The sequence below is a fragment of the Balaenoptera musculus genome, chromosome 3 (assembly GCF_009873245.2).
Source record: "Balaenoptera musculus isolate JJ_BM4_2016_0621 chromosome 3, mBalMus1.pri.v3, whole genome shotgun sequence".
Taxonomy (NCBI): domain Eukaryota; kingdom Metazoa; phylum Chordata; class Mammalia; order Artiodactyla; family Balaenopteridae; genus Balaenoptera; species Balaenoptera musculus.
The window spans coordinates 39,945,686-39,959,819 of NC_045787.1; the positions used below are offsets into that span (position 1 = coordinate 39,945,686).

General features: G+C 37.2%; 1 protein-coding gene across 3 annotated transcripts in view; it reads left to right on the forward strand.

Moving 5' to 3' along the window:
- NDUFS4 (NADH:ubiquinone oxidoreductase subunit S4) overlaps positions 1-14,134 on the forward strand; it is a 123,983-nt gene that overhangs the window by 85,488 nt on the left and 24,361 nt on the right. For 2 of the 3 annotated variants that reach the window (XM_036848370.1, XM_036848368.1), the window contains exons 3-5: positions 690-862; positions 11,777-11,850; positions 13,445-13,486. In XM_036848370.1, the coding sequence (XP_036704265.1) occupies positions 690-862; positions 11,777-11,850; positions 13,445-13,486 (289 nt within the window). The remainder of the gene's footprint in view (positions 1-689; positions 863-11,776; positions 11,851-13,444; positions 13,487-14,134) is intronic. The other variant, XM_036848367.1, reaches the window with a different exon arrangement.

The following is a 14,134-nucleotide window of genomic DNA, read 5'->3' on the forward strand; positions in this document are numbered from 1 at the left end:
GAAATATAGAAAAAGAGTCAAGAAAGTTACCATTGTTTTCATCTCACGTTTCTGCAAAAATTGTGCAAATTTTTTGGCTGTGCTTTGCAGAATAGATTTGACATCTATCTGATAGCATTTTCTCTTCAATAGGTTTCACCAAAGGGAGATAAATCAAAATGCTAGTTAAAGTTGTTAATTGATTTTAATTGTTTACAAACAGGGTCAGGCCTTCCTCTGAAGGGAATGCCGTGTTGTAAGCAGTTTGACATAGAAACCATTGGTAATAGATTTTTTTTTCTATTTAAAATTTAGTCACTTTTTATATTATATTTTTAATATCCCTTTACATTCTTTCTCTGCTACCTAATTAGCAGGTAATTAGTTACTTGCTTATGAAATAACAGTCTATCGTATACGGGCTTTTCTACCAGCAAAATCTTCAGAAATTACCAGTGCTTTGTTGTACAGAAGGGACCTAATTTTTTTTTATGAACCCTTCCCCACTGTACCCTAACACTCCCCCAATATATCTTTTCCAAATATCAAAATAGCAGTTTACATGGTAAAATAACAAAGTAGTGAATTAAGTCAGAAGCTTAAAAAAATTTATAAATAAGTATGAATAGAATTGCAAGATACAAAAAGCAACAAAAACGCATTAGGGTGTATGTGGGCTGTTAGAAACACGTTTGCTTGTTTTTCTGTAGGATATTACTACTTTAACTGGTGTTCCAGAAGAGCATATCAAAACTAGAAAAGTCAGGATCTTTGTTCCTGCTCGCAATAACATGCAGTCTGGAGTAAACAACACGAAGAAATGGAAGATGGAGTTTGATACCAGAGAGAGATGGGAAAATCCTTTGATGGGTTGGGCATCAACGTGAGTACTTTGGTTTATTTGAATATTATTTTCAGCTCTCTTTTTCTGTGTAGATTTTCCTTTTAAGTACACTAGTTTTCAGACTCTTCTGTGTACAGAATGCTTTTTTTTTTTTTAAATTTATTTATTTTTGGCTGTGTTGGGTCCTCGTTGCTGCACGCAGGTTTTCTCTAGTTGCGGCGAGCGGGGGCTACTCTTCGTTGCGGTGCGCATGCTTCTTATTGGGGTGGCTTCTCTTGCTGTGGAGCACGGGCTCTAGGTGCATGGGCTTCAGTAGTTGCAGCACGTGGGCTCAGTAGTTGTGGCTCATGGGCTCTAGAGCACAGGCTCAGTAGTTGTGGCACACGGGCTTAGTTGCTCCACGGCATGTGCAATCTTCCCGGACTAGGGCTCGAACCCGTGTCCCCTGCATTGGCAGGCAGATTCTTAACCACTGTGCCACCAGGGAAGTCCCCAGAATGCTTTATGACAATACCTTTTGAGATAATTTGTGTAGATATCACTATGTTTGATGATATAGATGTATATATTACATATATATGACATATATATAATGTTCATATAAGTGTGGCCCAGCAAAATAAACCATAAAAACAGTCTTTTTCAGAGTACTATTTATTGGATAAAAATGGCTGACATTGTGAGCACTCTTAGCAAGGTCCCCAAGCTATATATATTAGTTTAAGATACACTGTATGAATAGTGTTAATAATTTAGTGACACTTTTACTTGTTTATAAAATAAAACATACTTATAAAGTATTTTTTTGTTATTTATAAGAAGAGATTAGATAAGTTTAGAAATTGGCTATTTTGAGGGAAACTTGTAAGTTCCTGAGATTTTGTGATTAATAAATTTATAGGCATTGGAATACAGTAGTCATAAATTCTGTGGCACTAATGAAATCAGTGACCTGAATCTCTATGGTGGATAAGGCCCAAATGTTAAAGAGCAGGACTGCCTCTAGTTGAATGAAAGAAGCTGCTACTAGAGAAAATAGCTAGATATTCAAGAATATTATCTCTCTTACTGAGACTACTGGAACATTATATGTGTTCAGTCTCCAGTTGAAGGTAGTTATCAGTTTAAATTATGTCTCATTTTAGAAAAGTATGACACTTAACATCTTTTCCTGATGATGTACCTGGGAGAATTTTTGTTTAAAATATCTGCCATGTTGCAGTTTAAATAGAATTATATTTTATTTGGCAGAATGATACATAGGCATGGTTTTTCAGGTGTTCTGGTATCTTTAGATTTTATGTTTCATGTAATATATGGAGTGTTGTTGTAAATCACACACTCATAGAGACTAAAGAAATTTATAAGGAATAACTTTGTCTATACCCAGTGGTTGAAATGTTAAGATTACTCATTTTTTAAGTCACATGATCTTTTAATGTGTTCATCTATACACAAGGTTCATCCATTGCACTATCTATTGATGGCATCGGGTAGTTTTCATTTGGGGTTATTATGCATAATACTAAAATGAAAATTCTTGTACATATCTTTTGGTGAATGTATGACTTCATACTAATAATATGCTAATTAACCCCTGAAACATTAATTATCAGTTAATAAACCAATTTATATTAAGAAATATCAACAATCTATTAATTCTCCATCCCTTATGCTTATATAGTTAATGACAGTTAAATTACTGATAGAAAACCTTGAACTTGTGGAAGATATATTTTATGCTTTATTAGGGTAGGTCTGTTGCAGTTTTACCCCTCTTCTTAATCCTGGAACATAATCTGGGAAAATAAAAAGGCATGGCCTTTCTGAGGTTTTGATGGAAAGCACAAGGTGTTTACTAACTCCTTCTAACTCTGTGGAACTCCAAACTCAGTCTCCACTGTAGCAAGTGGACAGTTGCTGAAATCTCTGTTGGGTTCTCTCAGCCTTCTCAGCTATTGTTTTAAGGCCTTGTCCATTCATGTGCAAGTCAAAAGTTCTCTGTTCTGGGGATTCCTCCTTTTTACTGTTTTTGCTCCTAAATTTCCAGCTTCACTGGGAATACTAAATTCCATCTCCAGACTTCTTGTGCTTACAAGACTATGGCTTTCTGCTTGAGTGCTTGATGTTCCTTGCTGTCTGAACTAGAGAGCACCTTCAGGGGAAAAATTGTATAAACTTGGATCAAATCCACTGTGGTTCCATTTTTTCAAAGTTTTTGAGTTGGACAGTGAATTTGGGAGTTGAACTTAGGAAGACTGATCTGGCATATAGGGATCTTACGGGAGTCCCAGAATAGTAACCATTTTGTACAACTTGTGAATCTTCACTTCAGTGAGTGCTATTTCCCATGTATTCTCTTCTGTGTATATCTCATATCTTTACACTGTCCAAATTACTTCCTAAACCTTCTTTTCTATATTTTTTATTCCATGTATCTAAACGATGTTTCACAGAATATTATACTTGGCTTAGAGATTCAAAATAAATATTTGTAGCAAAACAGCCTTTTAATAAACATGCTAATTAAAGTGACATTTCTGAAATTATATGGTTATTTTGTAAAGAGTCTATGTAGATTTGTAAACATTACCACTATCCTAGTTTGAAGAACTCAATTAGATGTCAGATCTTAGAGCATTATTTTTTTAAAGTGGCTGAAAGCTGAAAAGAGTATTGTCAGTATGATGTATTCTAAAGAGTATTCTCCATAATGATGAAGGTTCATTAAGAAGAGTAGGTGTTGTTGCCATCTATTTGGGGCAGGGAGGCAGTAATGGTAGTAGTAGTAACTGTTGTACTCAGCAATTTTCTTGATACTAAATTTTTAAAATTGAGGTATAGTTGATGTACAATATTATATTAGTTTCAGGTGTACAGCACAGTGATTAAAAATTTTACAGCTTATACTCCATTTAAAGTTATTATAAAATATTGGCTATATTTCCTGTGCTCTACAATATATCCTTTTTTAAAATTATTTATTTATGTATGTATGTATGTATGTATTTATGGCTGCGCTAGGTCTTCGTACCTGCGCAGGTGCTTTCTCTAGTTGTGGTGAGTGGGGGCTGTTCTTCCTTGCAGTGTGCGGGCTTCTCATTGCTGTGGCTTCTCTTGCTGCAGAGCATGGACTCTAGGCACGTGGGCTTCAGTAGTTGCAGCATGCAGGCTCAGTAGTTGCAGCGCTTGGGCTCTAGAGCTTGTGGGCTTCAGTAATTGTGGCACATGGGCTCAGTAGTTGCAGCTCGTGGGCTCTAGAGCACAGGCTCAGTAGTTGTGGCGCACAGGCTTAGTTGCTCCGTGGCCTGTGGGATCTTCCTGGACCAGGGATCCAACCCATGTCCCCTGCATTGGCAGGTGGATTCTTAACCACTGGACCACCAGGGAAGTCCCTACAATATATCCTTGCAGCTTATATATTTAGTACATAGTAGCTTGTACCTCTTACTCCTCTACCTCTATCTTACCCCCTCTTCCTTGTCCGCACTGGGAACCACTGGTTTGTTGTCTATGAGTCTGTTTCTGTTTTGTTATATTTATTCATTTGTTTTATTTTTTTAGATTCCACATATAAGGGATAACATATTAACATATATATGTATTTGTCTTTCTCTGTCTGATTTATTTCACTAAGCATAATACCCTCTGGGTCTATCCATGTTGTTGTAAATGGCAAAATTTCATTCTTTTTTGTGGCTGAGTAGTATTCCATTGTATATGAATACCACACCATCTTTATCAATTCGTCTGTTGATGGACATTTAGGTTGCTTCCATATCTTGGCATCTGTAAATAATGCTGCTGTGGACTTTGGGGTGCATGTATCTTTTCAAATTAGTGTTTTCATTTTTTTCTGGATATATGCCCAGGAGTGGAATTGCTGGGTCATATGGTAGTTCTGTTTTTAGTTTTTTTGAGGAACCTCCATACTGTTCTCAATAGTGACTGCACCAATCTACAATCCCACCATCAGTGCACAAGGGTTCCCTTTTCTCCACATCCCTGCTAACGTTTGTTATTGTGGCCTTTTGATGACAGCCACTCTGACAGGTATGAGGTGATATCGCACTGTGGTGTTGATTTACATTTCTATAATAATTAGGGATATTTAACATCTTTTCATGTGGCTGTTGGCCATCTGTATGTATGTCTTTGGAAAAATATCTATTCAGGTCTTCTGTATATTTTTGATAGGTTGTTTGTTTCTTTGATATTAAGTTGTATGAGCTGTTTATATATTTTAGATATATTAGTCATATCATTTGCACATATTTTCTTCTATTCAGTAGGTTATCTTTTCATTTTATCAGTGTTTTTTTTTTTTTTTGCTGTGCAAAAGCTTTTAATCTGATTAGGTACCATCGGTTTACTTTTGCTTTCATTTCCTTTGCCCTAGGAGAAAGATCTAAAAGAATATTGCTGTGAATTATGTCAAAGAGTGTTCTGCCTATGTTTTCTTCTAGGAGTTTTATGGTTCCTCATCTTACATTCAGGTCTTTAATCTATTTTGAGTTTATTTTTGTATATGGTGTGAGGAAATGTTCTAATCCCATTCTTTTACATGTAGCTGTCCAGTTTTCCCGGTGCCATTTGTTGAAAAGACTGTTTTTTTCTCCATTGTATACTCTTACCTCATTTGTCATAGATTGATTGGCCATTAGTGCATGGGGTTTATTTCAGGGTTCTGTAGTCTGTTCCATTGATCTATATGTCTGTTTTTATGTCAGTACCATACTGTTGTGATTACTGTAGCTTTGTAGAAAAATCTGAAGTCAGAGAGCATACCTCCAGCTCTGTTCTTTCTCAAGATTGCTTTGGCTATTTAGGATCTTTTGTGTTTCCATACAGATTTTAGAATTATCTGTTCTAGTTTTGTGAAAATGCCATTGGTATTTTAATAGCAATTACATTGACTCTGTAGATTGCCTTGAGTAGTATGATCATTTTAACAATATTAATTCTTCCAATCCATAAACATGGTATATCTTTCCATCTGTTTGTGTTGTCTTCAGTTTCTTTCATCGGAGTCTTACAGTTTTTCAAGTCCAGGTTTTTTACCTCTTTTGTTAGATTTATTCCTAGGTATTTTATTCTTTTTGATGCAATGGTAAATGGGATTTTTTTCTTAATTTTCCATTCTGATAATTAGTGTATAGAAATGCAACAGATTTCTGTATATTAATTTTGTATCCTGCAACTTTACCAAATTCATTGATGAGCTCTTGTAGTTTTTTGGTGGTGTCTTTAGGATTTTCTGTATATGGTATCATGTCATCCGTAAAACAGTGAAAGTTTTACTTCTTCTTTTTTCAAGTTGAATTCCTTTTATTCCTTCTTGTCTGATTGCTATAGCTAGGAGTTTCAGTACTATGTTGAATACAGGTGGTGAGAGGGGGCATCCTTGACTTGTTGCTGATCTTAGAGGGAACACTTTCAGCTTTTCACCATTGACTGTAATGTTAGCTCTGGGCTTATCATATGTGACCGTTACTGTGTTGAGGTATGTTCCCTCTGAACCCACTTTGTGGAGAGTTTTTAACATAAATGGATGTTGGATTTTATCAGAAGCTTTTTCTGCATCTATTGAGATGATCATATGGTTCTTATTCTTCAGTTTGTTAATGTGGTGTATCACGTTGATTGATTTGCATATATAAAATCATCCTTGCATCACTGGGAAAAATCCCATTTGATCATGGTAGATGAACCTTTTAATGTGTTGTTGAATTTGGTTTGCCAATATTTTGTTGAAGATTTTTACATCTATGTTCATCAGTGATATTGGCCTGTAGTTTCCTTTTTTGTGTGATATCTTTGTCTAGTTTTGGTATCAGGAAGATGCTGACCTTGTAGAATGAGTTCAGAAGTGCTCTTCCCTCTGCAATTTTTTGAAATAGTTTGACAAGGGTAAGTGTTAACTTCTCTAAATGTTCGGTGGAATTAAACTGTGAAGCCATCTGGTCCTGGGCTTCCTTTTGTTGGGAGTTTTTAAATTACTGATTCAATTTCATCACTGGTAATTGGTCTGTTTATATTTTCTATATCTTTCTGGTTCAGTCTTAGGGGAGTGTACATTTCTAGGAATTTGTCCGTTTCTTCTTCTTCTATGATTCCTTGTGTTTCTCTGGTGCAGCCTGTAACTTCTCCTTTTTCATTTCTAATTTTGTTGATTTGGGCCCTCTTTGTTTCTTGCTGAGTCTGGCTAAAGGTTTATCAGCTCTGTTTATCTTTTCAAAGAATCAGCTCTTAGTTTCGTTGATCTTCTGTATTGTTTTTTTAGTTTCTGTCATTTATTTCTGCTATCATGTTTATTTCTTTCCTTCTACTAACGTTGGGTTTTATTTTTTCTTTTTCTAGTTCCTTTAGGTATAAGGTGAGGTTGTTGAGATTTTTCTTGTTTCCTGAGTTTGGCTTGTATCACCTTAAACTTATCTCCTGGAGTGGCTTTTGCTGCATCCTATAGATTTTGGATCATTGTTGTTTAGTAGCATATTGTTTAACCTCCATGTGTTTGTTTTTTTGCAGCTTTTTTCTTGTAGTTAATTTCTAGTCTCATAGTGTTTTGGTTGGAAAAGATGACTGATATGATTTCAATTTTCTGAAGTTTACTAAGACTTGTTTTGTGGCCTAGCATGTGATCTATTCTGGAGAATGTTCCATGTGCACTTGAGAATTTGTATTCTGTTACTTGTGTTTGGAATGTTGTTGGATATATATATATATATATATAGTTTTATACAAATGTATAACTTTTAAGGCCATTTGTTTTGTCATTTAAGCCAGTGTTTCCTTACTGATTTTCTGTCTGGATGATCTGTTCATTGATAGGAGTGTTAAAGTCCCCTTCTATTATTGTGTTACTGTCAATTTCTTTTTTTATGTCTGTTAATTTTGCTTATGTATTTAGGTGCTCTTATGTTGGGTGCATATATATTTACAATTGTTATATTTCCTTCTTGGAGTGATGACTTGATCATTATGTAATGTCCTTCTCTGTCTGTTGTTGCAGTCTTTGTTTTAAAGTCTGGTTTGTTGTTGTTGTTTTAATATAAGTATTGCTACCCCAGCTTTCTTTTCATTTCCATTTTCAAAGAATACCTTTTTCCATCACCTTACTTTCAGTGTGTCTTTAGGTCCAAAGTGAGTCTCCTGTAGGCAGCATATATATGAGTCTTGTTTTTTTTTTAAGAAATTCACGGTCTTTTATTTATTTATTTATTTATTTATTTATGACTGTGTTGAGTCTTCGTTTCTGTGCGAGGGCTTTCTCTAGTTGCGGCAAGTGGGGACCACTCTTCGTCGCGGTGCGCGGGCCTCTCACCATCGCGGCCTCTCTTGTTGCGGAGCACAGGCTCCAGACGCGCAGGCTCAGTAATTGTGGCTCACGGGCCCAGTTGCTCCGTGGCATGTGGGATCTTCCCAGACCAGGGCTTGAACCCGTGTCCCCTGCATTGGCAGGCAGATTCTCAACCACTGCGCCACCAGGGAAGCCCATGAGTCTTGTTTTTATATCCATTCAGCTGCTCTGTGTCTTTTGATTGGAGCATTTACATTTAAAGTAATTATTGATAGGTATATACTTATTGCCATTTTGTTAATTGTTTTGGATTGTTTTATAGTTTTTGTTCCTTTCTTTTTATTTTGTTCTCTTCCCTTGGGATTTGATGACTATCTTATATTTGGATTACTTTCTCTTTTTTGTGTATTATTACAGATTTTTGGTTTGTGGTTACCATGAGGTTTATATATAGCAATTTATATGTGTGTGTGTGATTATTTTAAGTTGCTTTCTTAATTTCAAACTCATTTTAACAACCCTGCATTTTTACTTCCCTCCCCCTAAGAATACAGTTTTTGACATCATATTTTACATCTTTGTTATGTATATCTTTTAACTGCTTATGAGGACATATATGATTTTACTACTTTTGTCTTTTAATCTTCCTAGTAGCTTTCTACATGGTTGATTTACTACCTTCAACATTTCCTGTAAAGCTGATTTGGTGGTGCTAATCTCTTAGCTTTTGCTTGTCTGTAAAACTTTTGATTTCTCCACCAAATCTGAATGAAAGCCTTGCTGGGTAGAGTATTTTTGTTTGTAGGTTTTTTTACTTGTATTATTTAAAATATATTATGCCATTCCCTTCTGGCCTGCAGAGTTACCACTGAAAAGTCAGCTGATAGCATTATGGGGAGTTCCCTTGTAAGTAACTTGTTGCTTTCCCTCTTAATTTTTAATATTCTCTATGTTTAATTTTTGCCATTGTAATTACAGTGTGTCTTGCTCTGGTCCTCTTTGGGGTGATCTTATTTGGGACTCGCTATGCTTCCTGGACCTGGATGTCTGTTTCTTTTTCCCAGGTTAGAGATTTCAACTATTATGTTTTCAAATATGTTCTCTACCCCTTTTTTTCTCCTTTCTTCTTCTGGGACTCCTATAATGCAAATGTTAGTATGCTTGATGTTGTCCCAGAGGTCTCTTAATCTGTCCTCATTTCTTCTTCTTCTTTTCTTTTTTTTTTCCTTTGTTTTTTAGCTTCAGTGACTTCCACTACTACGACTTCCAGCTCACTGATTCATTCCTCTGCATCATCTGTTGATTCCTTCTAGTATACTTTTTATTTCAGTTACTGTATTCTTCAACTCTGGTTCTTCTTTATATTTTCTTTTTGTTAAACTTCTCACTGTGTCATCCATTTTTTTTTTTTTTAAAAAAACTAAGACTTTAATGGTTGCATAATATAATATCTGATGGTTCCATGACCCTACATGTCATCCATTTTTATCCTGATTTTTTTGATCTCTACAATCATTACTTTTAACACTTTATCGGGTATCTCCACTTCACTTAGTTCTTCTGGTGTTTTATCTTGTTCCCTCGTTTGGAACTGATTCTCTTGCCTCATTTTGCCTGATTTGCTCTTTTTATTTCTATGTATCTGGCAGGTTAGTTTTGTTTCCCAACATTCAAGAAGTGGCCTTTTGTAGATGTCCTATGTGTCCTAGCAGCACACTCCCCTCTTGTCACCAAAGCTATATGCGCTAGGGGTGCCGCTTGTGTGGGCTGCATGGGTCCTTCTGTTGTGGCAGGTTGACTACTGTGGGCAGTCAGATAGATGTGGCTGGCCCCTGGTCCAGTTGTTTGCTAGGCCTTACCTCGTGTGGAGGAGGCTGGCTGCAGAAACCCAGGGTGTCACAGGGCTAATGCTGGCTCACTAGTTGGCAGAGCTGGGTTCCTGGATCTAGTGTCAGCCTACTGGTCGGTGGGGTCATTTCCTGACATGGCTGGCTGTGGGTTCTGTGGTGTCCCAACACTAGTGCTGGCCTCATGGTGAGTGGGGCTGGACTCCAGGTCAGCTGGTTTAGTAGTCCAAGATGTCTCAGTTCTGGTGTCAACCTCCTGGTGTGTTGGCTGGATCCTGGATAAAGCAGGCTGTGGGGCTGCAGTGGTCCTGGGGTTGGGACCACCTGCTGGTGGGCAGGGTCTGGTTCCGGGGCTAATGTCCTCCCACTGTTGCATGAAGCTAAGTCCTGTGGTCTCTTGCTGCAGGGCCCAGGGGTCCTAGAGCTGGTGTTGAATGAATGGTGAGTGGGGCCAAGGCCAAGGGGTTCTGGGACTAGTCCTGGCTCACTGGTAGGCAGAGCTGGGTCCTGGGATCTCTGGCTACAGAATCCTGGGGGTTCCTGCTGAACTGCTGTTGTCCACTGCTGGGTGGTACCAGGACAGCTGAGGGAGGTGAGGGATCCACGATCCACGGTGTCTCAGAGCTGGTGTTGTCCTGATGGTCCACAGAGCCAGGGCCTATGGGGTCCCAGGGCTGGTACTGCCTGTTGGTGGGTAGGCTGGGTCCTCTATGGCAGGTTGAGGGTCTGCTGTGGTCCTGGGGTCTCTGGCTGCAGGGCCCTCTGGTGGAGAGGGCTGTGTCCCGGGGCGACTATGGGCTCAGAAGTTCTTAAGGCAGCCTGCCTGCTGGTGGGTAGAGCTGTGTTCCCACCCTGTTAATTGCTTGGCCAGAGGCACCTCACGATTGGTGCCTACAGCCTTGTGGGTTCCAGTGGTAATAAGCTATTGGGAGGGTTCCAAAATGGCACTTGCCACTGTCCTCGTGGTAGAATGAGCTCCCCAAAATGGCTGTTGCCAGTTTTCTACATCCCCAGGCTACAGTTGCCTCCTGCCTCTTCTGGAGACTCTCAAAGATAAGCAGGTGAGTCTGACCCAGGCTGCCTTCAAATTACTCTTCTGCCCTGGGTCCCAAAGTATGTGAGATTTTGTGTGAACCTTTTAAGAGTTAGTCTCTATTTCCCACAGCCCTCTGGGTCTCCTGAAAGTAAGGCCCATTGGCTAAAGCCAAACGTTCTGGGGGCTCGTCTTCCCAGTGCAGGATCCCTGGGCTTGGGAGCCCGATGTGGGGCTTAGACCCATTGCTCCTTGGGCAGGACCTCTACAATTGTAATTATCCTTCTCTTTGTGGGTAGCCCACCATGGGTAGGGGTCTCCCTCTCCCACCTGTCTCATTGCGGTTCCTTCTTTATATCTTTAGTTATAGAAGATCTTTTCCACTAGATTCCGGTTTTTCTCAATAGTTGCTGTGTAAATAGTTGTAATTTTGGTGTGTCTGTGAGAGAGGTGAGCTCAGGGTCTTTCTAGTCCACCATTTTGGCCATGTTCCTTCTCATTTTGATGAATTTGTAAGGTTTAAAGAAAAACCTAAGAGGATTCTCATTCTCTAATTTTTTTTTAAGTTTAATAAATGATTTTATTTGAGATTAAAGATTGCTGAATATCTCTGCAATTTTAAATTTTTTAATTTGACAATACATGTTAGAAAAATCAAATTTAACACAGAAAAACATATTCAAACATTTAACAGTTTTAAAGAAATGATTCAAAATAAGTAATTTTCAGCCAGAGGCTAATGTTAAATCCTGGAAAAAAATTGTTTCTTACAGGGCTGATCCGTTGTCCAACATGGTTCTAACTTTCAGTACTAAAGACGACGCAATTGCCTTTGCAGAAAAAAATGGTGAGTTTGGTTTGTTTTTGTTTTGCTTTGACAAATAAAATCAAGATATTATTTTACGTTCTTAACCTTAATCAGATTCTATATCCCTAACTGGCATTAAGTTGAATGAAATCTCTCAATGTATCTAATCCAGTGGTTTTTAGATTTTTTTTTTTTTTTTTACAACATGAGAACATACCCCTCCAAAAAAAAATCTAAAAGTAAATGCACATGTAACATATAAGTCAAACTGCTCTAAATTTGAAGTAGAGACAGGGAATAAAACTACTTGTCTATTTCCTATCTTGCTTACGAATTCCTCTGCAAAATCATTAACATTAGGTTTTTAAACTCCAATTAAACATCTCATAAGGCAACCTATTCCAGTTTTGACATCTGGTTATTATTTCTTACTTTGAGCCAAAATCTCATGTCTGTTACTTTACCTAATAGCTTTTCAATTATTTGAAAATAGTTATCATTATCATATTTCCTCTAAAATTTCATGCAAGCCTAAATATCTACATTTGCCACTTTTATTGATATGTTGGGCCTAGTACCAAGCATAATCTCATGTCTACAATTATATTAATACAGCCTCAGAGTATATTATACCTCAAAACTACTGTAGCCACCTAAAACTATTGGCCTATGTTGGTCTTGCTTTCAACAAAAATACAGAATGTCTTTTTTTCTCATTTTCTGCTGTTAAGCCATGCAACACAGTAGTGAAAGGAGGCTTTGGAGGCAGACCATTCTGAATTCTAATCCTTATTATGCCACTTGAAGCTACATGATTTTGGATTAATTTCATCATGGACTTAATGATTCTTCATTGGTGAAATAATGGTACTTACCTTAAGGTGTACTTAGTCCAGTATTTGATACGTAATAGACGTTCATTTGGTAACTATTAGTCCTGTTCCTTACCTCCCTCTCCATCTGTTATTTCTGCTGTTTCTCTCGGATTTTAATGCAGTACTGTGCATTTGTATCTAATGCATTCTGTTGTTCTAGTTGGTCAAATTGAATTTGAATCTAATTTAGCTATCTATTTGAATGACGTACTGTCCATTTAAGTATGTTTTTACTATAAAGCAGTACATAAGTGTAAAAGATTATTAGCATTATCTAACATTTGATATAAACGTGAAAGCACTGTAAAGATTATTATTATCTGAAATATTTGCTTTTCATCCTAAGTTCATATTATATACCTTATGATTAAGAGTCTAAAGCCAAACTGCCTGGGTTTGAATCCATGTCGGATCACTGTTTGACTCTGTACAGGAGGAAATGGAAGTACAATGGAAATTGTGAGGATTGAATGGGTTAATTAAAGTGCTTAGAACATAGTTAAGTAAGTATGTAATAGTATAGCAGTTTATTTTATTAGTAGTAGACTTTTGAAATTTTAAAAAAAAGATTTCTGAAGCATAATTCCTTATTAATACTTTCTTGGCAATTTCCAAATTTCTGAATTACATATTTGTTCTCAAAGTGGTTATAGTCTTTAAAATATTATTATGATTTAACATTTACATTGTTCTTTTTTAAATTAAACTGTAATATAGCTTATCAGCAACAGTTCTATTAATGTTTTTCATCTTTGCAGCCTACCGTATTTCATGTCTGACACTTCAAAAATGTCTGTACTGTGAGTTTAATGACAGGAAATCTAATTAAACTCTTATTGCTGACTAGTCTCTGAGTGGGCACAAGGACTGCCTGACTGTAGTTGCCATGTGATTTGCAGGTGTGAACTAACCACTGCTGCTGTTAAAATCAAGTGCCTTTCCATTCTGATTTCTACCCCCAACACCAGAATGAAAATTGAGGAACATTATCAAAGTCAATAGACAGTAAAAACTTGAAAAAGTTTAGAGGATATTACCTTATAAAACTGTAAGCTACCAGTGGCTCAGGTGAGTTCCCTGGTGGTTGAGTGGTTAGGATTTGGCACTTCCACTGCTGTGGCTCAGGTTCAGTCTCTGGTTGGGGAACTGAGATCCCGCAAGCCATGTGGCACGGCCAAGATAAAATTAAAAAAACAAAAACAGAAAAACAGTGGATCAGGAATTCTAACCTACAATGTAGCAAGAGTTAGGTACATACTGGAAACAAAGCAACATAACACAAAACCTATATAATGGACACTTGCTATGTGGTGAAATTATTGACTTTCTAAAATATTTTCCTCTACTCAAGAATTTGAAGCCACTTTCATCTCCTGGGGAAGTCCTCAATGATTTTTCCTCTTTCCTCATTTATTTAACATTTAGCATTATATGTCTTTAAATAGATA